The 27514-nt window shown below is 38.0% G+C and overlaps 2 protein-coding genes across 10 annotated transcripts; one reads left to right on the forward strand and one right to left on the reverse strand.

The window, feature by feature from the left end:
* Positions 1–98: 98 nt before the first annotated feature.
* armc9 (armadillo repeat containing 9) lies at positions 99–24864 on the reverse strand. Of its 9 annotated transcripts, none has more exons than XM_077533292.1 (28): positions 24761–24864; positions 24318–24667; positions 22409–22458; positions 22234–22322; positions 21989–22114; positions 21655–21825; positions 19448–19603; positions 19267–19359; positions 18433–18457; positions 17114–17271; positions 16300–16386; positions 15454–15489; positions 14059–14093; positions 13864–13975; positions 13642–13734; positions 12674–12764; positions 12299–12422; positions 12038–12177; positions 11811–11887; positions 11574–11648; positions 11311–11404; positions 9920–9969; positions 9536–9634; positions 8611–8723; positions 6806–6978; positions 6446–6551; positions 5218–5390; positions 99–1719 (listed from the first exon to the last, which is right to left on the reverse strand). In XM_077533292.1, the coding sequence occupies exons 3-28, from the start codon at positions 22449–22451 to the stop codon at positions 1697–1699; spliced, it is 2562 nt and encodes an 853-aa protein (XP_077389418.1). In that variant the 5' UTR covers positions 22452–22458; positions 24318–24667; positions 24761–24864; the 3' UTR covers positions 99–1696. The 9 variants fall into 9 exon arrangements, with proteins under 9 accessions (XP_077389418.1, XP_077389416.1, XP_077389422.1 ...); XM_077533290.1 differs by having other exon boundaries at positions 22234–22325; XM_077533296.1 differs by having other exon boundaries at positions 22234–22426.
* Positions 23084–27470, forward strand: polr2h (RNA polymerase II, I and III subunit H). Its single transcript, XM_077533302.1, has 6 exons — positions 23084–23278; positions 23566–23652; positions 25118–25201; positions 25369–25462; positions 25596–25679; positions 25923–27470. Exons 2-6 carry the CDS (start codon positions 23580–23582, stop codon positions 26038–26040), a joined length of 453 nt encoding a protein of 150 aa, XP_077389428.1. The 5' UTR covers positions 23084–23278; positions 23566–23579; the 3' UTR covers positions 26041–27470.
* The last annotated feature ends 44 nt before the right edge of the window (positions 27471–27514 follow it).

Genomic DNA, 27514 nt, shown 5'->3' on the forward strand with positions numbered 1-27514 from the left:
AAAAAAACAAAAACAAATATTACTATGCACTCACATAACGCTAATTTTATATTTACATTATTAAATATGGATGGAGAGATAAATAGATAAGACAAAAGTTTGATTTCAAGCCATTTATTTTTGATGAAACATTTTAGACATAAAAAATGTTGCATTCCACATAAATACACGGGTTGGAACAGTGGAAATGCACAAGGCAAAGAATAATTGCTGAAACATTAACACAATTAAATTTTTTGCAGGATGCTGTTTAAACATTGTAAAAGATATTAATCTAAAAAGTTAATACAACCAGAAAGTAGCAGTGTATGGTCCAATAAGTGATACATTTTACAAATTTGAATTCAAGCACTGACAATGGACATTCCAATTTAATCTATAAATGCAAGCTTCTTGGAAGATGTCATTCAAAATGGTAAGTAATCCGTTTACATTCATGATTACTTTCAAAGTTCCAACAAGTGACCCAAGTAGTCCTATCAATACATACATGATACATTCATAGCACACAAACGTGTCCAACTTGCAGCTTACTTCATTAAGTGTGGACAAAACAATGATGAAACATGTCCAATCATTGAACATCACAAATTAAAAGCCTATGATTTTTACAAGTTTCCAACAATAACAGACATATCCATTTCAATGATAATTTTGCATTTTTGCAATACAATCAAGAAAAAAGCATGCTGAAACTACAAAATCATACTGTAAACCAAACCAACTGCTCTAAAAATAAATAAAATAAAAAGTTATTTATTTTTATATTTTATGTATTTATATATTTTATTTTATTTTGAAATATATGTAATAGCCACAGACATTCGATCTTCAATTTGTTTTCCGCTGCGTATACCATTTCTTTCTTTCTTTAGGTCTACTATCATGGAACACTGAAATACTGTGTCAATGAAGTACCGGTAGGTGAAATTTGTTTCAAAACTTTTTTTCAGGTGATGAGTCTGTTTTAAATGTAAAGAGATTTCTTTCTGACTAAAATTTAGATAAATCTTCTAGGATTACTACTGTTACTTCCTCATACCTTGTCATGGAAATGTGATGACAAGTTTAAACACAAAGTTCCTAGTCGAGCTAATGTTTCACTTGTGGTCATTAAAGCTGTCTTTCTCATACGCAGGCCATCTTTGTATGTAATGGAAAAATGCACAAGTCAAAAAGATGGTTTCATGTGCCTCTTAAACTCCTTTTCACACTGAACTTACTGCAGAAATCACAATTATATTAAAAGATAATTAAGGCAATTATGCTATTAGGTTAACAATTTGTCATTGTCATTGTTTAGTTATAGTTTAAAACTAAGACTGTTCTGTCAGGGTGGCAGGATGTTCCACACATTCAGGTGTGCCAAGTGACCTTGTTGAGAGAGACAACGAGAGAGGCAGAGAGCAGAGGATCGAGGGGCAAACAAGGCCGCAAAGAGCAGCGGGTTGGCCGGCTGGTGGATGCGATTATTGTCTGAGCCCGTATCGGGTTGCAAAAGTCGACGCTGAACTGTAGCCGAGAAAAAAATGCAGGAGCACAATCCTTTGCATTGTTCAATCCTCTCCGCCTCCCGTCGCTGATTCTCGACCCTCTCTCTGTTAGTTTGACCCTGATCAAAACCTGGAAGGATCATGTTACAGGAAGCTTGATGTGCCGGGGGAGATAGATCTCTGTCGTGGTGACAGCTCCCTCCTCAACTCTGTGGTGACTTGCTGCCTGAAGGAGGACACAGGAGGCGAGGGATGAAGGTAAATGGATCGAAGGCATTTATGGAGTAAAACAATAACCCAGACTTTTTTTCCTCAAAGTGGTTCAATTGTGTCTGAAAATGATCTGTCCTAACATATTGGGACAGTTTAAAGGGATACTTGACTCATTAGTTGTGTTTCTATCCACATATTTTCATTCAAATTTTCAAGAATTGCAAAAAAGAAACTGAGTGGAAATGCTAGAAATTCGGAAAAAGGCCTAAGATTTGCAAAAAAAAACTTTTACGCTTGAAGGGGGTGGATTTTGAAATGTATTGAAAAACGGAAAATGCACATTTTGGCTCTGCTTTTGCGAATAAACGACTAGACCGGTGTCGGTCAGATGTGATTGGGCTGTCAGATTGTATCAGAGTCGCCTGCAGATGACGTCATGCTAAAACAGTGGCGAGTGGCCTGCTGGACTGAGAAAAATGCGAGCGCCCATAAAAATTTTGGGTTATTTTTATTGTTAATTTTAATCCATCCATCCACCCATGACCGCTTATTCCTCACAAGGGTCGCGGGGGGTGCTGGAGCCTATCACAGCTGGCTCTGGGTAGTAGGCGGGAGACACCCTGGACTGGTTGTCATCCAATCGCAGGGCACACAAAGACGAACAACCATCCACACTCACAAGCACACCTTGGGACAATTCTGAGCGCCCAATAACCTGCCATGCATGTCTTTGTCATGTGGGAGGAGACCAGAGTACCCGGAGAAGACCCACTCGGGCACGGGTAGAACATGCAAACTCCACCCAGGAAGGCCGGAGCCTGGACTCGAACCGGAGTCCTTAGAACTGGGAGGCAGACGTGCTAACCACTCGTCTACCGTGCCCCTGTTAATTTTAATATTAAATATTATTTCATTATTATTTAATATCACTGTGTAGGTATAAAATTAAAGGGGAAATATTCAGGACTGACACAGGTTGATGCGCACACACTTTAATTAAAACTGTAAGGAACTAATGGATGGTCGGAAGTCGGACTTTTCCGAGTTCAAACCAGGAAATGTGTACGGGAATGCCCCCTTGAACTCGGAAATTCCACTTGCGAAGTCGGAAGAAAAAAAGGACCCCGACTTCACCGGCGGACTACAATGTGACGTCACTCTGAATGGCAAAACACAATTTACTCGAGTATAAAACTTCATTCATAAATATTCGACACTCCACGTAACGCAACGTACTTAACAGTATATCGCCCTGCATGAAATTATACGGTCAACTACTTAACTTATGGAATGCTTATGAAATAAGATTAAAACAATAAATGAAGCAAAATTGCAAAAAGGTAAGTTTTCTGGAGGTCAAAATGAGGTTTGAGGACCAAAATAAAAAAAGATAGAAGCGCCTTTGCGCTTGTCGGTGACGTCAGTATAGCAGCGCTAACGAAGTTAGCTTCGGTTTGGTTTCTTTTTTAGCTGTCCACAAATCAATCACAATAACATAATGATAATAGACATGGTTGGTCGTTACCTGCTTCCTCAGCACAGGTGATGTCATCTTCAGTCAACAGCAAGTGGAAATATTACTTTTTAAAGGTATTAATTGTACATGAAAAATAATGCCGTTATCACTTTAATTATAGCCAAAATATGAACTTTTTACTGCTGAAAATGGCTCAATGAGTCAAGTATCTCTTTAAAATGAAAAGCCAGAAACTGTGTGCATAATTTCATGATCTTTCCACGCTCCCATCATCCTTCCCTATTTACTTGCAGAGTGGGTGGCCGGAGCCAGGCACATGTCTACTGTGTAGCAAATTCAGCCCCGAAGGGGGATGTGCCTCAACGTGCGGCTGCTGTTCCACCTCCTAAACATCCGGAAACTAGCAAGCTTCAAATATTAGTGATAATAAAAACTGACAGGCAGCAGAAACTGCACTCATGTGTAAACTAATAGCAGTGAAGTTGTGGATAGAGCGCACAATAAATGCCCACTTATTCTGTTTGTTGTGCCATGTGCGTTGGCTTATTTGCCTCAAAGGTTCGATGAAGTGATTTCCGTATGACTTCACTCATGTGTGACAAATGGCAGACCTCAAAAACACATTTAGCATTAGGCTTGATTGCAGGATTTATGGTTAGGTTAGGACCAGAGGTTCTGGCTCACAAATGCAATCAAGACACGAGTACAGAATTGATGCGACCATCCGTTTAAGTGCATAAGAGTTGCAAGTCCTGCGGTGGAGATTCAGATTTGAGATATTAACTTATTTTGAACATTTTATATCATGTTCAAAATGTAATTCGTCACAAGGAGATTTGGATTCACTTGTACCGTTCCAACAATGCAGTTCCTGATCTCACATTGTAAAACTGTGTGCATAGAGGTTGTCAATTACATGTTCATTCGCCAGCAGTAATAGTTACCTTATCGGCAAAATATGTACATCCAAAGTGGTGGTCTCCAAACTTTTTCTTCCGAGGGCCATATACATAAAAACTGAAGGATGTAACAGCCACTTCGCTAAAACCAAGTAATGAAGCAATTATTTTATTTATTTGAGCATTTTTTTGTCCTTTAATTATTTTAACATTTTTGTTAAAGGTGATAAGGAAAAATAGTTTTGGATATTTCATGGTTTTGTGGCCTAAATCTTACATCAAATCAGTCTCTACCCTGAGCAGAACTTTTTTTTAAACGGTTTAACTTGACGATCTTAAAGGGACAGCAACATGAGAAATCAATTTTTTGGAGCTTTTATCTGTGTTAAAGTGCTAATTCCTCACCAAAAAAATGAACAAAGTGGTGTTTTCCTCCATCCGCCCTTCTATGAGAAATTCTAGGTAATTCTGCTCTCTAAGCACCAGCCCCTCCCAACCTAAGAAAACGAGATGTTGGCACTTTATGACATCACAAGGTGCGGACCCACCCCCCGCACCACCTCTGCGGACTAAACGCACGCCCACTTTCTCTGAGACCTCCATAGGATAGTGACAAAAGTAGCCTTTATCAGTAAACATTCTGTCCAAATGAATTCAAAGCTATAAATTATCCTTCACATTTGCAATGCCAAAGGGCAATGACAATTGGCTGTCTTAAAATCCGTTTTGGCTGACACTTAAACACTTGTAAACTACAAGTAAAATGTTTGCACTGTTGAACCTAACTGAACGACTAGTATACTAGTTTGTGTGCTAAGCTCTGTAAGCAGCAAGTCCCTGGTTCGAGACAAGCTCAGGGTTTTTTTCCCCCCCTCTTCCTTCTTCCCTCTCCTCCCCTCCTCCACAAAGGAGCCATTTTGTTTCAAATGTTTACTAAAGAATTGATGGCTTGCATTCAGAGGAGCGCTCAAATGCAGATCTCCAACAGCAGATATGCAGGCGGCTCGCTGGGGGTGCGACAATCACACGGAGAGAGTCCGGGTTTTACTGAACCGGGCGTTTTACTTGCGCGTTAGAAAACTAACCAGCAAAACACCTAATATTTCATAAAAACATTCCAATATATTGTGCCTACCTCCACTCTGTCGTTTCTCTCCACTCCGGGAGCTGGTGGAGCTTGGCCGGCTGTACTGCTGAGGTTCGGCCTGAGAAAATTTGGGCGCCAGATTACACGCAGCGTTTCTCTGACCCTCTCCGTCAGGAGACCTTCCTATCCTCGGCCTGCTTATAAACCCGGAGATTGAATCTCTGATGAAAAGAGAGAGGTGAGAAATAAGTACATAATGTAAAGGCTTTGCTAGTACAGTTTGTCCACTATTGTATATCAATTTGCAAATGAGCAATGTCAACTGTGTTAGTGCTACAATTTCAAGAGTCATTCCTTGAAGATGTTCTGTTAGTCACTTTGCAACATCAGGTTTCATTAAAGCCACTCTCACTAACAATGCTCACCTTGTACATGACCCTTGACCTTGACACGTGATAGCACTCATTCCACTTACAACCTCTGCTTCTTCATACCAGACTTGATTACTGATTCATTGGTGGTAGCAATTAAGATGGCTAGCTCATACTACACACGTTTGGTATTATAATGTTGGCCTCAAAAATCCTTAAAGCAGATTGTTTTTCCATGAATGCAAAAGCAGAACAGCAAGGTGGCGTAGTTGATCGGCAATCAACGCCATGAGCCGATCATGTACTTTCTAATGGCGTCACTGTCGAATATTTTTTTTAGAATGGCTCCAAAACGATTACTCGATTATTAAAATAGTTGTTGATGATTTGATAATCGATTCATTTTGACAGCTCTTGTACTTTCCCACAAAAATCGTCTGACCATGATCGGTGGCCGATGAATCGGCGCACCACTAAAACAAGACATTAAAAGTAAATACTCTATTAAAACGAGACACATCAGATCTAATGAAACACACCCTTTGACAACCGAGGAGAACACAACAGATGAAAAAGTGAGGCAATCAATCGTTTGTTGGACTCAAGAATGTACAGTCCAAATTTCATGGCTGTCTGAACAGATACAGGAAATAATACTGTAACATGATGCCAAATCCGCTAGTAAAATACTTACTCACTCTGCAAATTGAAGTATGCAACTCGAACAGACCATCCATTGTCTTGTAACTTATTTCTTTCAGCAAGTGAAATTGAAATTAGTCTAAAGACTCCCTTGAAGAAGGGAAGGCATTTTTGTAGCTTTCTTAATAGACCTGACAATTACAATTAAATACCCTTTTCCGTTTATGGTTAGTATGTGATTATGTATTATTGTGTCAAGTTACCTAATAAAATGTCCATTAAGTTTCTCCTGGAGAAGTCCTTTTCTGACTCGTACCTCGTAGGATTGGTCCCGATCTGAAGCCTTGGATAGCCCAGCGCACTCAAAGTCTGAGAGTTTGTTAGTGAAAATTGTTCAGTGCAAAGATGTTACAAAAGAAACTTGCTCAAGGGCACCGTGACAGCAGTCGGGAGGTAGACTGGCATTTTACCAGCACAAAAGAAAAGCATGGTTTATTTAGTTTATTGCAAGTCATCCGTTTATTGATCTATGCACCGGAGCGCGCTCATGCTGGATTTATTAGAAGTTGTGTCCTGAGACTGCTGTCATAGTAGTTTTTGTGTAGTTGCAAAATTCTACCCACCCTGGCTGTGACGCAGGGAGTCAGCCGTGCGTGGGCGATTGCTCGAACTCGTGTGAGGTCGAGAATTGCTCTTGGGAGAAGGAGAGTTTCCCTTCTCGCTCCCGTGTTCATCAAGGGGAGAGCTTCCGCCTTCTCTGCCACTTACGCCACCCTGGCCGCCTGGCTGGTAATTTCTATACATGGAACAGAAACAGAGTTCAGATAAGGATTGGATGAACCCAAGATATTGTTGTTGTTGTTTTTTTTTTATTCGATACTTCTCACTTTTGTTGGATGCTTGCTGGCATAAAAAAGGGATGTTCTCTCAACAATTACAAGTATCTTAGCTTTTTCACTTCCCTTCCCAGAGATTGCGAGACAAATGTGCTGCATCACGTCACATGTGACATCATGTGTGTTTGTGAGTCACATTTGTCTCAGTATCTCTGAAAAGGGAAGGGAAAAAGCTAATTGTAAGCATTCCCACATATGTTATTGTGATTTTTATTCTCCACACTTTTTTTGCCGCATAACTCCCACAAATCACTTCCAATTTACACTGTTCAAATTTCAACTAGATTAAAAAAATTCACGCCTCCCGGGGTATATATCGTCTGAGTCCACATTACTTACAGTATTCACACAATTTCACTTTTAATGTCAACTTTTCCCCATTCATTTTAAATGGGACAGACATTGAACTTTTTCCATACATACAGCTTCTAATCATTACCAGCTCTGTGATACTGCTCAGTGGCGCACTTGGTAGAATAAATTGTCCAGTAACCAGTAGGTCGCGGGTTCGAATCCCACCTCCGACTGTACATTGCAAATGTATCCATGGCAATTATGATTACATGTATTCCAACTATCTTAGTTCCACTTTTCCATCTGAATGAATGGCGGGCGTTGTATGCCTAGGTGGCGCTATTGTGTGAATTTTATTTATTTATTTAGCTTTTTCCCATTGGATATCAGTTCCATTTTTCCATCTAAATGAATGGAGTGTACTTTCAGATAACACTTTTGCATATAAAAAGGCCATTAGCCATGATTTTCAACAAGCCAACTTCCATCCATATAACATCATCATTACCAGCTGTCTGATCCTGCTCAGTGGTGGCACAGTTGGTAAAGTGCGTTGTTCATTAACCAGGAGGTCATAATTTCTTAATATATGTCTCAATTTACTTCATAAGCATTCCACATGCATTCAAATCTTAGCTATTAGAATTCAGCTTACAGCATTTCCGTGCAATTTCTCCAGAAATTGCACTTAGTCTAGTTATACTACTTATATATGCGGACAAAGCTAACCTAAGATAAATAAATAACTAAATAAAAAAATCCGATAATTTATAAGGTCTCAATTATTGCCCAAGCTTGAAAGCCCGGAACAACAACACAATTGGTGTGAGCGTGTCACACACGTGATGGGAAAATTGACCAAATGTTTTAGTAATTAATTATCATTTTTAAATTACTTTTTATTATTTATTTCAAACCTCATCTTGCAAGAACCCAGCCAGGCTTTAATTGCTTGCTAGCTAGCTAGCTATCTTGTAAAAATATCTACCATACTCCATTGTCGAATCACAAGTTTTGACAATGCGCCACTTGAGGTTCCTTTTGTGCTTATGTCGTCCCCCTCAGGAAGATTCAGACTTTTTAGATTGTACTGTCTTGTATCGTATCAAATTCTAAATGTAATCTTTTGAACGCTGCACGAGACAGCATCTGGCTGCACAAACGCACGATGTTCGACAATAAGCAGGAAAAGAAAGACTGAAATTCACACAGCACAAATATTTTGTCATTTTCCTTACACAGTATTGGTGTTACGATGGGAGCCTGGGGTCACCGGTCGCTGTAGAGGTTCATCAATGCTTGGTTGACGCTGCGGGCTTGACTTCTTCAATTTAGGTAGGTTAGTAATAATCTGCTCAATCAAGACATATGACAAATTTCAATTTTATTTTTATGATTCAAATTTCAAATATTTTGAAGCATTTCATTTTTCAAATATTTATTTTATTTTTCGTTTGCTTGGTGCACATCTCAATATCCCAATAAAATTACACACTATGGAAAAAATTATAGGTACGTTTTTTTTTTATTTCTTTCTTTTTTTCTTTTTTTTTTTAAATAACAGTCTTTTGAGAACACAGTTGACGACAATTGCCGTCACTGGGAGAAAAAAAATAAATCATTTTACATGACAAGATTTCTCATCAGTTGGAAGTAAAGCGTTAATTGGTACTCGTCATTTTCTTCTGCCAAAAATAAGCCTATAAAGAAAGCATTTTTGCCCAATATACAATTATTGTATTATTGTAGTTAAAATACATATGCATATGTTTGTATGTATGCTGACTTGTCTGTTACTGACATGAACATTACACCGAAGCAGTTTTCATCTATTATGAGTAATTTCAATAATAACGATCAAGCAGCTGTTTCACATCTGCCGTATGCATCAAATATAGACTGGAGCCAAGATGATGATAATACATTTTCTCCGTCTTTGAATGGAAAGATTACCATCAGCCTTGAGTCTGCACTCCTTCCTGCTACACTTAGTAGCTTTAACTTAGTTAGAGGCAGCGTGGCGAGGCATGTGGTGAGTGTGTCTGTACCACAGTCAAAAAGATTATGAGTTGATAGCGTGACAGAACAACCAAGCTAGCGTTTAACTGTAATATGTAACCCGTCACACACTTGTGTGTTATTGTGTGTGCATTTTGCGCTTACACCCAGGTACTCTGTAGTGAGCAGACTTTCCCCAGACAGCTCACTGGGCTTTGGCTTAAGGACTTCCTCGTTATCTCGGCTTGAGTTGATGAAATCTTCCTGTCACAACATAAAGCACACAGTATGAAAGTGCATTAAGCTATGATATGAATTAAAAAGAATTAAAAAAAAAATACTTACCCTGATCATATTTTGATGAGCAGTTTAAATAAAATTAGTTGTGATACATGCTTAAAAGGGGTATAAAACAAGACTTTTTGGCTCAACACATAATTTTTCCTAATGCTGTAATTCAAGTTGTGTTCGCCTTTGTTTACTATTGTGTGACACAACGTGTAAATAAATATGTAGCATCAAAGTGTCAAGTATTAACGTCAGACTTACATCGTCATACTCGTCCTCTTCAACGTCCGATTCTGGCCCTTCTTCCTCCGCTGGAAGGAAAGCAGCATTTATGTATTTAATAGGACCGATTCATCGGACTATAATCAACCGATTATTGGCCTTCAAACATCGGCCAAAACAATCGGCCAATTGGGCCAAATCCTCTTAAAAAAACGTTATGGAAGAAAGCCGAAGTTTCCAACGCTGTAAAAGTACCCTGAATGCACCATTTTGTGCTTGTGTATCATTCGTAACTAGCAAGTGTGTAGTGTATGTTATTCTGTTGTCCCCAAGAGTCCTTTAAAGCTTTTTAATGACACTTCAGTTTGAGTTAACTGTAAAACTAAACACACAACATTAAGAATTACATCCACTGTATATTTAAATACAAAACATGCTTTGTTTTTAAAACATCACTAGCCTAGCGCCAATGCTAAAAGTGTGGGAAGGCTACCATTTAAAGGCTAACAGGAAGTTAGCATTGTCGTCTTGGGTGTTTTTCCTTCGAATAACGAATATCCACACACAAATCTTTTGGGAACACATGCCCACAGGTAAGATAACACTATGCAAAGGTATACATTCTTCCCAATGTGTGAAAAACAAGTTATTTTATTAGAATTTAGAACTTTCTTCTGTACTCACGTTAAGTGTGTCCACCATGGATGCATGTCAACACACTGCCCCCAAGAGGCCAAAACGCACAGGAACAGACACTGTTTCTTCTTACTGTTTTTTCACTTACTATTATTTTAGTTCATTATATTCTTATTTCACTTTATTATTGTTTTAACTTGTCATTGGTCTTTAAAGTTATATTTAAAGTTGATATTTCAAGGATTCAAAGAGTTTCTTTTCTCAGAATTCAAGGATGAAAACATCCAGGGATTTTTTTTTTCATTGAAAAGGAATTATGATAATTTTTTGCATATTGTATATTTTCAAATAATCAGCAAATTAATCGGTAAATAGTATTTTTTTATGACAAAATATGCATATCGGTCGGGCCCTAGTATTTAATGAAGAAAAATACCAAATCCACTCATAATTCCAATTATGCCTAAATAGCACCTAAATAACTGTAGATCTCAATGAATGGAACATCCAAGTCCATAAGATTTTTTTTTTCATGTTTTTTTTGGGATGTTCGATACAACTTTTTTTTTCAGGCCGATACCAGCACGAGTACCTTTTAAGTAGACGACGATACTGTGGCAGTTTTAATATTGCGATATCACAATATTGCCATTATCGTTACATGCCAATTTCAGAGTGGAATGTGTTAACAAAACAATAAACTAAGATTGATCAATGGAAATCAAAGGTGTCAGCTCCTGTAGTTCGACATGTCTAAATAGCCAAAATTGCCCACTAGACATGCATTCACTCACCTGAGTTGAGCTGTTTAATGACGAAGCCAATTTGATGGTGAAGATTTGGATTATTATCCTCCTTGCAGAAGCAGCTGAGAATCTCCTCTATGCTCTTCAACAATTGAACAAAACACACATTCAAATCGGTTTAGGAATGTGACGTGAGGAAAGCAAAAGCACACGTGCGGCTCCACACTGCAAGGTTTGTTGAGACATTAAAAGGGAAGAAAAAGGCCAAGTCAGCATCCTACAAACAGGTGAAGACATATCCACGATCTCACCATCTCTTTTGCTTCCTGTCTCACAGAGGGGATGCACAGGATGCTGTACAAGGCTCCATTTACATACTGAAGAACCTGGAGAAAACAGACAATGCAGATGCATCTCCAGCTGCAAAATCAACAATTTTAAGAATAAAAGAAATAGTGGAATGAAAAACTTAAAACGTTAAGTCTTGCAAAAAACCTTACTGTCACACACATGCACACACACACTTTTCAACAGGAAGTATGCATCACCTCACGGTTGTCATGTCCGAGGAGATTAGTCAAAACCTTGAGCACATGTTTGGCATTTTCTGCACACTTCCTTCTTCCTGTATAAAGGCAGCCATGTAACGTGCGCACAATCTTATACATGTACACAAACATGACTTCACAGTATCAATGATTTCTAGCTGAATATGTTAAAAAACAAAAAAAACACACAAAAAAAACACTTGTTAATGTATATCTTTTGCATGTACCTTTCTTTCTCAGGCACAAGTTCAAGAGAAGAGACGCAGTATATACCAGCGTGTAATCGCTCAGACAATCTGATTCATGGAGTTCATCCACCAGCCAGCCAATCAGATCATCTTCTATCATGGCTGTCTGCTGGCTCCTCCTATAAACCAGAGGTGATGATCAAAATGGATTCAAAATGACATGTTTTTGTGTCGATCCCTGTAGAATGGCTGATTGAGGCATTGTTGTCTACACAGTGGTCTTTACAAACTCTTGGTTACATGAGGCTGAGTTTCTGCAGAGCCACCAGCACGTTCTCTCTGGTCAAGGAGTCTTTCTCCTCCTTCTTGAGTATTTCCATCAGGAGTTGCAGAAGCAATGGGATTTGGGACAGGTAAACTCGCCCTAGAACCATAAATGCAACATTTTACATTTGTCTTATTTAGGTTTTTCTAAAACTCTTACCATTACCATAGCTCTGAATTTGAGTTTATTAAATTGTGGGCCCATTTTGTTTTTGTTTAAAACCTGAAAGTTTCTTCTATTGCTGAAGTATAAATGGTGGTCACTGGTGAGAATATCATGTAAGCATTATATTTGCCTTCTAAACACATTTTTCAAATGCACACTTACGAAATTCTGTAGTTGACACATACCTTCTGCAAAGGAGGAAAACGCATTGATGAGACGAGCCATGTACTGCCGCACCATTTCGTTCTCTGACGTCAGTAAATGAAGAATAGTTTCCTACAGAGACAGGATGTGCAGTGTTTTTTTTTTCCCCCATAAAATGCTTTGAGATAAAAACCATATACAGACAGTAAATTTGACTATTTAGACAAAATTTTACTCTATCTAGAGCGGGACCAAATAGACTCCGTTTTAGAGTAGCTAATATTTACAAAAGTAAAATAAAGAATTAAAGAAAAAATAAAAGTTGAGGAACGAACTCACAACCTTCAGCTTGGGAGACTGCCACACTGCCACCTGAGCTAGGCCTCTCCTACTGTTTGCTTTTCTCCAAGAGGAGACCAAAAACATTTTTTTCTCATCTCTTGGGGTTAGAAAGATTCCAGCTGACACGAGCGATATACTAACACACAGCAGGAGCTGCGTGGCTCAGGGAGTAGATCAGCTGTCTCCCAAGCTGAAGGTCGTGAGTTCGCTCCTCAACCCTTGAGTGACTTTTATTTATTTTTTTAAATTCTTTATTTTAGTCTCTTCCAAGTGTAAATATTACTCTAAAACGGAGTCTATTTAGTTCCACTCGTCAAAATTATGCAACATAATATACTGTGCAGTATAAAATACGGTATAATGACTCCACTGCTCGGAAAAAAAAATAAAATAAAAAATCTTACTTTACAAGGACTGTTGACCTTGAGCAAGGCATGCTGGCACAATCTAGTTAATTTGTCATCTCTCTCTCTCATTTCAATTATTTCAGAATTGTTCACGCAGCACAGATTAGGAGGCAAAATTGAGTTGAATATAGAGAAATGTTCACTTTTCTAGTTCCTGCATTTGGTAACACGGCTTATTGGGTTGAGGTCAGCACTCTTAAGGCACATTTAAATACATTTCTCCTTGTTCAAAAGTAGCAAAATGAATGATAGGGCTCCACCTGCTTTGTGCTGTTGCGTTCCAGGAGATCATTGCGTATGTAAGCCTGAAGCGCAGTGTCCCTCTGTTCACCAGGAAGTGAGCGAGTAAGTCTCTAAAATTGATTGACAGGTTGGGAAAGTGGCTCAGAGTCAGGAGACAACACGCTCGAGGTCAGCCATCTTACGACAGTAGTGCTCGAATAAAAACAAACAACATGAAGTTGAGAGGAAAATGCACAAACCCAGCGCAGCGCTTGTAGCAACAGGCACCTCAGACGCTCTGATCCTTCGAGCAGGTCCTTTTTCAGCTTCACATAATCCAGAGAGGGCAGCATTGGCACTTCCTTAAGTGGGCTGGGGATTGTTAGAAAAGACATCCAAAAGAAGTTTCATTATCAGGATGTACAAATGAACCTGCAGCTGTAGAAGATACTTACTGTGGTGCAATGGATGCTCGAAGCATTGAGGAAGCCTAACAAGGAACAAAAAATATATATATACTGTATTAGGTTGTAATTTCAAACACATGCAAATGTTAAGACAAACATGGGTAATCACCCTTTAGTGTGTGCTGTCCTGCTGAACACATAATGCTTCAGTTATTAGTAATAATGTACATGGTCATGCTTGTATCATGCGTGTGGTGCATGCTCAATTCCCAAACATTATTTCTGTTTGGAAAGATGCCCCATGCAGATAGGATTGTTTGAGTTAATGGAGACGAACCACCGAGACCTCTGTTAAATATTTTGTTATGTAAAATAAACGTTACATTATTAACAGTCATAAAATAATTCCGCGAAAAGGCAAGATTTTATTTGGTACATTAACAAACATTTAATAATTTTAATTTTACGTGAACAATGATAACTGTAGCATGCAGCTGTTATTGACTACACATCTTTGCCAATTATCAAGCTGTTGACTTGGATTGAACAAAGTAGTTTGATAGATTACATTTCAAAACTGCAGTTCCATTGTTTCCCAAAAACTAGTGTTGAGATACTTTTCTGCCATTAGGTGGCATTAGGGTTTCATGTTCACCATTGGCGACAGGAACAATAAATTTTTCTTTTTAAATTCAGAGCAATTGGTATATGGAATATGAAGCAACTCGTGTACTCCAGGTCATTTTGTTCATTGTAATTCATAACACGTCGACATAGTATATTTTTATGACATTTATTATTTTTAAACTGTCTTATAGTGCCTCTTTTGCACATTTAATCTAAAATAATGCCCGAACAACTGTGTTTTTACATCAACAGTCTGGACATTGTACTTAATGCTTTTTAATGCCATTTATGGACTAATTTTTAGCTAAATCCACCGAATGACTTTTAATGCTTTACTAACGACCTGCGGACACCCTACTTTTGAAGAGTCAGTGCGCTGGTTGCCTTCTATGGATGTAACCTAAGTCAATCTGCTTAACTGCCTGAGCGTGAGAGAAATGTTTTGTAGCAAAATTCCTTTTGCTTGCCGTTCCCGTCCCTTCACTGAATCCAAATAAATCCATACTGTTAAACAAATGGCCCTGTATCCGTTTTTGGGAGCAGGTGGCTTTTATGACATGAATATTAAAGGGAAGCCTGACAAAAGGTTAAATGAAGACTTTTCAACAGGGGCACACTAGCAGGTCCCGAGACAAATGACAGGGAAAACAAATTGACACAAATCAGTTTGAGAGGATTTTTTGTTGTCAAGGCAGGGTATGAGGTATGGACAAGTGGAAGAGGACACGACGACGAGACTAGGTAAGAGGAGCGTGAGAAGGTTGGGGTTGAGAAACTGAGCAAGAGGTGATATGAAATTAAGCGTGAGAAACTTACATAGCCACCATCATAGGGAATCATAGAGTAATATCCCTTTGAGGACAAAAGTGTCATACACGCAGAAACAGAGAAAAGTTGTTCAGTTCAAACAATAAAGTCTGCATTTAACAGTTTTAACACCTTGACAGAATGTTTGTATCTGAATTGAACAGCTATACTCATTGTTTTGCATCACAGCAAAACAATTAGGGGATTACTACGCTAGTAAGAGGGCATACAATTGCCTGCAAATTATTTTTAACACATTTATTGATTTAACGCATTCACTCCCAGCCATTTTCACTAAAGCAACCCCCTTCGCTCCCGGCAGTTTTACTGGATTTTGGGACCACAGAATATTCTGTTCTATTGCTATAAAAACAAAGAATCAACCATAAGAAAGATTAGAGTATTTTCTTTCATCCGGTAAAAGTAATATTTGTACCTGTTTTGTTTCGCAGCAATTAGCATTATAATATAGGCAAGTTTTATCATTATACACAAACCTGTTGAAAACAATGGGAAAAAGAGGTTGTCGCAAAATGGCCCTGGTTGATCTCTTATACTCTGCTGACACCTGCTGGCCGTTTTTTTGTATTAACTACCATTGTTTTAAGTGACCTCTTCATGCCAGAAACTGTGTAGCCTTCTGTATGCTCTAGCTCGCATTAAAAAATAAAACAACATATAAATATTTTTTGGGGAGTGCAGGAAAGAGTATATAAAAACACAATTGTACGTTTTTGGGTTTGAATTAGTTAATTTGTTTCCAAGTCCATTTTTATGCGACTCTCATCAGAACCCCTCAACATACTGCTTTTTGTCACGATCAGATGGAAGTTGTAAAAAGGTTCTTCCACTCACAGTTCCATCAGTCATCTGCACCGTGCTCTGCTTCATCGGTCTGCTGAACAGGCTAGCGTACACACTCTGCAGATAGTCAGGCGTTATCTGCAAAAAACACAGCAGTCCCCGTTGATCTTAAAATGTACTGTAGTACCTCTTCTCACAAGTTCACGTCATATTACGTTTATGGAATATGAATTAAGATGAAAAATATCCACCCGTTATTATCCACCCCTGTGGGCTTCCATTTTTGCCTTATACTGCTGTATTTGAAAACAACCACAAAATCGAGAAGATCACATTTAGGTATTTTCTTTTCACTGCATGTACAGTACAGGCCAAAAGTTTGGACACAAACACATCTCATTCAATGTGTTTGCTTTATTCTCATGACCATTGTAGATTCTCACTGAAGGCATCAACACGAAGTTTTAGATTGTAGTTTCTTCAAAATAGCCACCCTTTGCTCTGATTACTGCTTTGCACACTCTTGGTATTCTCCTCTGGGAACTCCTTCAATTGTTGAAAACCATTTCAGGTGACTACTCTTGGAGCTCATTGAAGGAATTTCCAAGAGTGTGCAAAAAAATCAGAGCAAAGAGTGACTATTTTGAAGAAACAAGAATTCTAAAACATGTTTTCAATTTTCAATTATTTCACCTTTTTTTTTTTTTTTTTAAAAGTACATAACTCGACGTGCTCATTCATAGTTTTGATGCCTTCAATGACAATCTACAATGTAAATAGTCATGAAAATAAAGAAAATACATTACATGAGAAGGTGTGTCCAAACTGTTGGCCTGTACTGTACGTTTCATGCAATCCACACTACATTTTTTCCGCTGATGGAGGCCTCCAAAGAGTCAACCAGCTCAGCAGTGATGCCAATGAGCCGGCAGTAGTCTGCATCCCTCTTCTTGAACTTGCGCATGTAGACGGTAGCACGGCACTCTGACTCAACCAGCTGTTCCTGGAGTTGCTGCAAGGCTTCTGTGAAAAGTAACATAAATCAATAAAGGTTTACATTGCATACACATACAAGTAAAATAGCTTCATATTGTTGTTTTAAACATACACTTTATACCAGCAGTTCTTAAGTTAGGAGTACTGAACCCCACCAGTTTCCTATGTGCATTAATTATAATGGTCTTGTCTTTAGTAATTAATTTAATACATGAGCCTTTTGGGATGATTTTAAATGTGAATGTAAGTATTTTTATTTAAATATTAACCGGAATAAGGACACTTGAAAGTGTGTGACGCAGTAGTCACATCATCTAGCAGCAGCCAATAGAAAAGCACCTTCAGATGACGTCACTCCTAAGAGACAAATTTGCCTGCTTGACTTTTAGCTTCAATTAGTGTTGTTCCGATACCGATACTGGTATCGGCAGAGGCGCCGATACTGCATTAAAACAGTGGTATCGATATCGGTGAGTACTCACAAATAACATGCCGATACCATTAATTCCAACGCTACTATAGGATTTTGAATGCAGCATTTTGTGTCTTGCTCGTGCATGACATTCACTGATATGTGACATGTTCACTGCACGCCGATCTAAGATATCCTATTGGCCCTTGAATGCTCTGAACCATTGGCAGTACAGCTTTGTCATGTTGAGGAAAAAAAAAAAATGTAGGTATCGGTATGGTATCGGCCGATACTGCAAAGCTGGATATTGTGATCGGTATCGGGGGCCAAAAAACGGTATCGGAACAACACTAGCTTCAATGGCTAGGCTCTCCTGCTTTTTCATTTAACTCAACCAAAATACAAGGCTAGGTAAGAAATGCGTTTTTTTTTTTTTTCGTTTTCCCATGGTGTTTATTAAATATTGTAATACACTTAAAAAAAACAAAAAACAAAAAAAAAACAACAAAAAAAACTAAAACTAACTAAAACTAAAATTAAGCATTTTTTTTTTAAATAACTAAAAATAATAAAAACTAACAGAACCTCTCTTAAAAAAAAAAAAAAACTTAAAACAAAATAAAAACGAATTAAAATTAAACTAAAAACTAAAACTATAATAATCATCCTGGTCTTTGCTTCCCAGCAATTGGGTCCTCAACCAAAGGGACAAGTTTTACAAGGTGTCTTACATTAATCACCAAACACATCCCAAGTAACACCAGAGGGACATTTACCTTTCGAACTCTTTCCGCCCTCCTTCTGCATACCGTCTGTCAAAGAACACACGTCAGCACTCATCTGGCCATCAATTCAATACGTCTAACGTGTGTGCGTTTCCCTCAGTACAACATAATGATGCATAAAGAATATATGAGATGTTGAGTCACACAACACCCTACATCCTGTTGGAAGCTGGCACTGGCCTCCCCAAGACCATTTGTATAGGATTAAGACAATCCACTTTATAGTGTGACGGCAAACTGGAGTCAATATGTGATTGATATGAGTTTGTTTTGTAGGGAGGGATTCATTTTTTTTTTAGGAATTTTCATTGACCAACACCCTTCTATGGACAAACACAGCTGTCATGCATGAGTTTACACGTACTTTAAGGTGGACTTCCTCTAGTTAACTTCTTGTATGACAAATTAAAGTTTGCCAAGCAGCAATCCCTTTAATGTGCGTATATAAGCATTTGACACGTCAGCTGTGTGAGTGTTTGCACAAGGAAATGTAATATGCGTCAATGATTTGGAGGAGAAAAAAAATCTTTCAACATCTCTTGAGATGGTAGTGGCTATATACACATTAATTACAGTATACAAGTAACAATTATTATCTGTTTTTTTTTTTTTTTTTTGCTCCGTTAAGTTTTCTAATGCTATATTTACATGCAAATTATCGCACCCAGGGAGTGTTAGTGTAACAAGGAATTACCAAACGAGAACACTTTCATCTGTTAAGTATGTCATACTCACAGATCTGACTTTGAATTCCACAATAAATAAAACTATCCTAATCCAGTGTACCCACTTTTTTGGTGAGTTTTACTTTGCAGCAAAGGATACATATAATGTCATCAGCCTCGGGCAGTTTTGAGGCTTCAGTGTCAAAGACACAAATTCTTCAAGTTTATTCTTCAACTTTGATACCAAGGTTTCCTAGAAAATATGGTTGTTTTTTGAATATGTACCCCTGATAGGTAATTGTTATATTATAGACAACAATATTATAACAATTTCATGAAACCTGAAAGAGATCCTTGAAGAAAGGGTGGGTGGTGGGGTTGGACACATAAGGAAGAGCATAATAAGGCAGAAATTCTGTGGTCTGAGTCAGTGCTCGTCCACGTGTCTCCAGGTATTCCTTGAAATAAGAATTTCTCTCTTCAAACTCCGCCTGGTCCTGTAGGAGGAGTTGGATTATGTTAACTCATACGAATCACTTACAATATTTTACAAAGCAGTCAAAATGTGTCTCTTGATTAGCAACCAACCAAGCTTATTTTGAGGGAGCAATCATGTCTCATCCAAATTAACACTTTTGCTTCACAATCTTCTGAAGGAAGTGGTTATCACTGTCATTGCGTGTACATCATTTTCCTACCACAATTATTTTCCTTGAGTAATAACCTTTTGTGGTCCTCATGAATTTGTCAATGACCATCTTCCAAACAGTCAAGACAGGAGTCCACCCTGTAATCATGGAGGCTACTACAAGAGGCCCAGGAGGCCTTGCCGAATCTGCCAATGTTTCAATTAAGATGAGAGAGTGACACCTGTAGTTTACAATACATTCCCACTAGGGGTGTGAATTGCCTAGTACCTGACGATTCGATTCGTATCACGATTCACAGGTCACGATTCGATTCGATACCGATTAATCCCGATACGAATTTATAAGTCGATTGTTGCGATTTTTTTTCATTCAAATTTAGAAAATACTAATCAGTAAGCTTGTAGAGTGTAAGATTTATATGAAAATGTATTATTTATTTATCTGAAATTTCAGTCTTATAGAGGTTGTAATCTGTTTCATGTTTGAACAGCATTAAAATAAAATATTAAAGCTTAATGTTCCGTTCATATAACATTCTTCCATGCTCAAGGTGTGAATCCTAACCCGAAGTCAGACGTTTTGTTGAATAATTTTCCATTAAAAATGGAAGTTTAAAAATCGATTCACACACACACACACACACACACAAAAGGCGTTGAATCGGTAAGACTACCGAATGAACAATTCTGAGCTCTTTAAAAAAAATAAAATAAAATAAAATTTAAAAAAAATCGATTCAGCCGCCATTTGAATCGATTCGAGAATTGCGCGATGTAGTATCGCGATATATTGTCGAATCGATTTTTTTTAACACCCCTAATTCCCACAATATTCTATTTTTATGAGATACTGTGTGAGGAAGTGTGCTTGATGATGAACAATGATGCAGACCAAGAAGCATCTCGCACGCCCTCCAGTGGCCATAAACAGTCACAGTACAATGTGGGAAAAAGTATGTGAACCCAATTAGCTTCTGACTTCTACAAAAGCGAATCAGAGTTAGGAGTAACATAAATCTAATCAATGTGATGAGATTGGAAGTGTTAATCAAAGTTGCTCTGCCCTATATATACACACATAAATTTTTTAAATCTCAATTCTATTCTCTCATTGTCAATGTTAAAGTGACGTGAAGAAAAAAATCGTAGTGAAAGACTCACTGAGTAAAGACTAAAGACTCACTGGCACATGCTAACATCTCTGTTGACAAATGTACAGTTAAGTCCAACATTAAACAAGGATAGATGATATTGGAGGACACATCGATACATCCATCCATCCATTTTCTTGACCGCTTATTCCTCACAAGGGTCGCAGGGGGGTGCTGGCGCCTATCTCAGCTGGCTCTGGGCAGTAGGCGGGGGACACCCTGGACTGGTTGCCAGCCAATCGCAGGGCACACAGAGACGAACAACCATCCACACTCACAAGCATACCTAGGGACAATCCGGAGCGCCCAATTAACCTGCCATGCATGTCTTTGGAATGTGGGAGGAGACCGGAGTACCCGGAGAAGACCCACGCGGGCACGGGGAGAACATGCAAACTCCACCGAGGAAGGCCGGAGCCTGGACTCAAACCTGAGTCCTCAGAACTGGGAGGCGGACGTGCTTACCACTTGCGCACCGTGCCGCCCAGTATCGATACACAACTATCAAATGTTGATATGATGGCTGGCCAAGTAAGCGCACTATCAACTTATTTCAAATTTAAGTTACCGTAATCAAAGTCGGCCCCAGGCCAAAATAAATAAGTAAATAAATAATATACTGACTATAACTTGCTCTAATGCAACATGCTTGTGAATAGCACAGCTTAGTGGACATGTTGAGCAATTGACACTTGTGCTGTCAGGACACAAAATGATCTTACAATATAAATCATAGCGGTATACATACTGGTTCTCCAGGGTGGCTTCTCAGTGGGTAAATGGTAAAATGGATATGAAGGTAGAACTCCAGCTTTTGGGCCTCTGTATCGTTGTAAACAAGATCAGATGGAATATTCTCTCCCCACAACTCAAAAAACACCTTGTAGTCTCCATCATTAAAAGAACTCAGTAGGCCTTTCTGCGCATAAAGAGGGGTTAGAGGGAAATCAATAAGACATTTGAAATATCCAATATAAATGGCTATACACAGTTTCTCTTAAGCCAACTTAAAACAAAGCTGTTGAACTTGTCATTTTACATCTTCTACAAACCAACTTTAATGGCTCTGTTTTAAATTTTACCTGGACCATGTGAGCCTTTATGTCTCTCAGGGTATTTCCTTGAGGTTTGGACACAAGCTTTCCTTTCCTCTTGCATTCTTCGTCAAAACTGTTAACTGTGTTATCAAACTGTTCAAACTTTAGGTACTGTGGGAATAACAAACAGGCAATATGGGGGATCATTGACAAGATATCAGAAGACACATTTTGATATACTGGACATAATATTTTGACTATTTTCATCAGATTGACAGATTGATTTATACCTCCTTGATCATCCCAAGAAGATTGGCTTCAGTGGCTAAAATGTCCCCCATTTTGGCTTCCTCCCTGGAACTCATGTGAGTATCCACAACTTCTTAAACCACACATAAAAAGCAACTAATTGTATTTCCTGGTGACGTCATGTTTCTATTTTTCTACTTCAGCATTGGTAGATACCTGCGTGTTCATTGCGTCCTGTAAAACATGCCACACGTTCCATGATACCACTGCAGAAAATCAAAAACAGAAGCACTGATCAAATTAAATAGTTGAAGGCAACATTACGAATAAACTGATCAAACCCCAGTGCAATTAGTTTTAGTTCATCTCAAGTAGGCGTGTGTTAGCATTTATTTTTTACATTGTTTTAAACACAGCAAAAATATTAAACTGAAGCGTTGTGTTAGTTGCTTTTCGATGATATATGCAGCAGGAGTTCTCCAGCACAGCAGATAAACATTTATACTCGCCCGCTCACATTCTTACCTAAGATAACATCTTAACAGGCACTGGCATGTTTGCTCCAAACGTTATAATCCGATAGGAATATTTAAAAAAAAGTTGCATCACCTTCTACATTAGATCGATATTAACGCAACAGCCATTAGTTGGCAACCGTACACATCAAAGACGCTAACCACATAGCAACCATGATGGCGTTGCGGCAGGAAAGTGGAAGTAAATGTCGTAAAACGTCGTTAAATATTACATGCTGTATACTTTTTATTTTGTTCATTGTGCCGTAAGAACGATCTACCTAGGTTTAAAAATTAACAAATATAAATATACAAAAGTTTAATTATATCGAATATGATACAAAGTTTAGTTTAAAATATAGTAGCGTATGAGGCTCACCGGAAGTAGATGAAGTGTCAAAGGTTGCGCACGTTGCTTGGTTTCACCGCCATACGGTGTTTTGAATGAATGACGAGTTAGGGAACCAAGAAATCAAGTGCAGATAAACAATTACTTACTATACGCAAACGAGTGCCGAAAAAGACTGACTGTGCACAACATAGAAGAACGTAGTACACCAACGTCCAAGAGGTAAGTTTGGGAAAATGGACACACACTACGCTAAAGCTATTGGCTAGCAAATAACATTCTGCATAATCAAAGTTTAAGGTCGATTTAAGAGCGACTTTATTGCCCGCACGGGATATCTTGTAGTGCTAGATTTAAAACGTTGTACGACAAGGTAAACTATTTTTTGCATCTCCTAATTTTATGTAATTTCATCATGTAAATGTGTCATTATGAAGTCGGGCCATTCAACTTTGGATTATAATTGTAGTAAACTGTATTGTATCATATTCTTGTACTTTTGTGTTCAGAAACAGGGAAGCAAATGGCTGGAATTCTTTTTGAGGATATATTCGACGTAAAGGACATCGATCCAGATGGCAAGAAGTTTGATAGAGGTGCGTACTGTCTCTGCAAATGTTCCTAAAAGCACATATCAGCTTCTGAAAACACATTGGAATAGCCATTTTGGACATTTATTTTGCTTCTTTAAGTTGCTGGAACCATCCATCCAAAATTTGTCAGTTTTATCAAGAATGATTATTGCAGGAGATCATTGCAAATTTTGTGAGGCGCTACCCCATCAAGTGCAATACCAATGGGATTATTAAAAGGGTGATATTACTGACTGAATTAACAATTTAATTCATTTGAGGGCTGTATTTGCATCAATATGTAAATATAATAGCAGGTAATTTTCAACTGTATCAGCAATTTCAAACATTAAAGCAACACTAAATACTTTTTGAACCTTCGATTCAGTTTCATAATTTTGCTGAGGAAACATTGATTTGCAGCTAGATTAATGAAACCTTTGTCATGGCCTGAGGAGATCTGTATCATTTTTACTTGCACTAAACAACTTTGAGGAGGGTGGTGGGGACACTGCCACAAGCACACATAAAAAAATACAAATGTGCAACTGCTTTACGGTATACCCTTTGTCCCCCTTGCCCCATTTGTTCCAAAGCGTGATTACTGTTGTCATGGACAAGCTGCAAAACAACCCAAGAAACGAAGATTTTTGTCTAGATAAAAATAACAAAACAAAAAAGGAGCCTACCTGGATAAAAGCACAGTACAGGATTAAAATTGGCCCCGTTTCACTTGTTGGCGTGCGGTCAAAGATGGGGAATTTCCAACTGACGCTGCCTTTGCTGGGCTCGGCTCTTTTCCTGCTGGACGTGTAGGTAGCTTTCCATCCATTCTCAAATTAAAATGACTATGCTAATGTTAGCTATTGGAATTTTTTTGGTAGTCATTAATAGCCTTCAGCTTGGTAGTTCGCCCTTCCACACTAACTTGACCAGCCATGCAACACTCAAAAGTACTGTAACAAACTAGGTTGTGTTGTGTGCTTTCTTCTTTAGAAAGTGCTTGGGAAGGGAGGGGGAGCTCAGCCTTTTGTGTTGACTATAAAGAAATAAAAACAGTGTGTGCTGTTAACATACTTGAAAAACATTACAGTACCGTATAAAGAAAAAATGTATAGAATACATGAATTACCCCATTGCTATACATCCTTCACACAGCCACTGCAAACAGAAATGTATTTCAATCCAACTCCAGACGACCATGAGATGAGGATTTCATGACAGACAATGAATGCTATTGCTATGCACTGGTCCTTATGGGAAATGTGGTCTTCATTCAAGGCAAAACACTACCACTTTTGTCCATATGGTGCTGCCATAATCAACAAAAACTGACTGTTGCGAAGCCCTGCTTTAACCATTGCCTCCAAGTGGATGCAAGTGGAATACAACTAGCCACTTTGCAACTAATAGCCCCTTTATACATATTTTTAGAATCATACTTCATTTTTGCTTATAAGTGACTTTTATTGTTTACAATTTTCCACAGTGTCTCGTCTACATTGTGAAAGTGAATCTTTCAAGATGGACCTCATCTTGGATGTGAACATTCAAATCTATCCAGTAGAACTTGGTGAGGTCATTAAATTAATTGTATTTGCCTTAGAAACGCATGAATTCTGTCACACTTATTCACACTTATTAGTAATAAGTAGTAAGGGCATTAAAACATAGGTATTGTCAGTCTGTGATGTTATACAACAAACACATGAAAGTCAAATAAGTGTTCTTCTCATTAAGGTGACAAGTTTAGACTTGTAATCGCCAGCACATTATACGAAGATGGAACGCCAGATGATGGGGAGTACAATCCACAAGATGACAGACCATCTCGGTATGTTTCTTTCTACTAATGCTCATTGACACATTTTTGTTTAAATGGTATCTTTTCATTCATTGATATATTCCTGGTGAAATTGTGCATTTGTTTTATATCCCTAAGCTTGAATTTTATTGTAATTTTTCAGATCAGACCAATTTGATTATGTGATGTATGGGAAGGTTTATAAGATTGAGGGTGATGAGACTTCAACAGAAGCTGCAACACGCCTGTGAGTGATTTTTTTTTTTTTTTTTTTGGTCTTCTCCCCTCAGTTTATATCCCATATTAACCCATGTAGTTAGACATTTAAGTTTGAATGCTTGAATGATAATTGGTAGATTATTAGTTAAAAATTATGACACCTTTCAGACTGAAAATAAGTTATCACTTACGTTTTTAGCAAGTTGTCACTCTCTTTAAGTGTAACTATAAAATGTGGAGTCACCTTTAAATAGACCCTCTCCTCTTTCAGCTCTGCCTACGTCTCTTACGGTGGCCTGCTCATGCGGCTGCAGGGAGACGCCAACAACCTTCACGGCTTCGAGGTGGACTCCAGGGTGTACCTCCTCATGAAGAAACTGGCCTTCTAAAACTCACTTCAGTAGATGAGTCAAGTGCAGTGATAAATTGAGTTTATATAGGAGTAGTCTTTTATATTTACAAAAACAAAAAAAGGACACTTTCTTCTTGAGAAATGGACTACAAATTATTCTGTGATACTAAAGAACTGCGGCAACCCCCATCTCCTTATAATCTGTAAATAATTTTTATTTTTTAATTTTATTTTTTATTTTTTTTAAACATGTATATACACAAAATGGCGCTGTAACTTTTTGATACATCAGAATCTCTTTTGTGGTTTCAGAATTATGGAATAGTGATGTTTGCAGAAACCTGATCTAATTTTTGTCGATATATTATAGACAGGCTGCTTAAAGTAACATTACACAATTATATTTTCTTTTTTTTTTTTTTTTTTTGCTACATCCATATAAATATCCACAGTGCAGGGTGAAAAAAGTATGTGAACCCTTAAATTTAGCAGACCACCACCTAAATTAACATTTTTTTTAAAATCATTCTCTATATACACCAGTTTGTAGAAGCTCTTTAAACCAAATTATATTTTAATGCAAAAATATTATCCATAAAACAGTATCACATAAGCATTTAAAATGTTTTGGACATGGGCTAATTTGAGAATGAGAAATTTCTAACATTTTGTTCCCTAACCGACAGAAGGACAATTTAGTCCTTGGCATGCTGGATGGAGCCTGTTAAACTGAGAATATTGGTCACTCAACAGTCAAAATTGAATTAAGGGTAGAATTGAAAGGGGAAGTGTGTTGTTGGGAATTTCAGTACAATGCCACATTGGTAATGGATGTCACAGGATGGTGACATGAGGGGTACTGCAAAAGTTTCAGACATGAGAGCACAGAAAAATTTGCACAGTTTACATTTAAATGAGAAGGGGGACTTTTTTTTTGCTATGGTATCAATCCTAGTCTCAATCTAAAAATGTTCAGATATCAAATTCTAATAAGATCACAACCAAGGTGCCACAGTGGCACCTTGAAAATTCAATTATGTATATTTTTACTTTAGGTTTTCTAAACACAAATACTGTTCTTAATACTTAATGTGAGAGTGCCACTCTTGTTTTTAAATAAAGAGATCCAGATATCACACTGAGTTCAAAAATATGTGAGTACGGTAGATGTATATTTCAATATACATAATTTCTTTTGGAGTGGTGGTGTGCTATGAGAGTCACGGGTCACTGCAAACATTTCTCTCCCAAATTGGACTTGGCTTTGTCCATATGAATGAAATCACAGTCACGCTGGAATTCCACAAACGACCGTCAGTAACAATTGTGTTGACGTTGTGCAACTTGAAACCCAGGTCAAACATACCAGCTGGGAATGTAACTATTTTCATGTTAAGAACAAATATTTCGTTCGAAAATTGTTTATTTACAGGCCCGCATTAAACTATGGCTTTGAGGTGCATCCTAGTTTGTGATTGGTTGAGGTGTAATCAGATACCCGGAAGTGATGC

The sequence above is a fragment of the Festucalex cinctus genome, chromosome 10 (assembly GCF_051991245.1).
Source record: "Festucalex cinctus isolate MCC-2025b chromosome 10, RoL_Fcin_1.0, whole genome shotgun sequence".
Taxonomy (NCBI): Eukaryota; Metazoa; Chordata; class Actinopteri; order Syngnathiformes; family Syngnathidae; genus Festucalex; species Festucalex cinctus.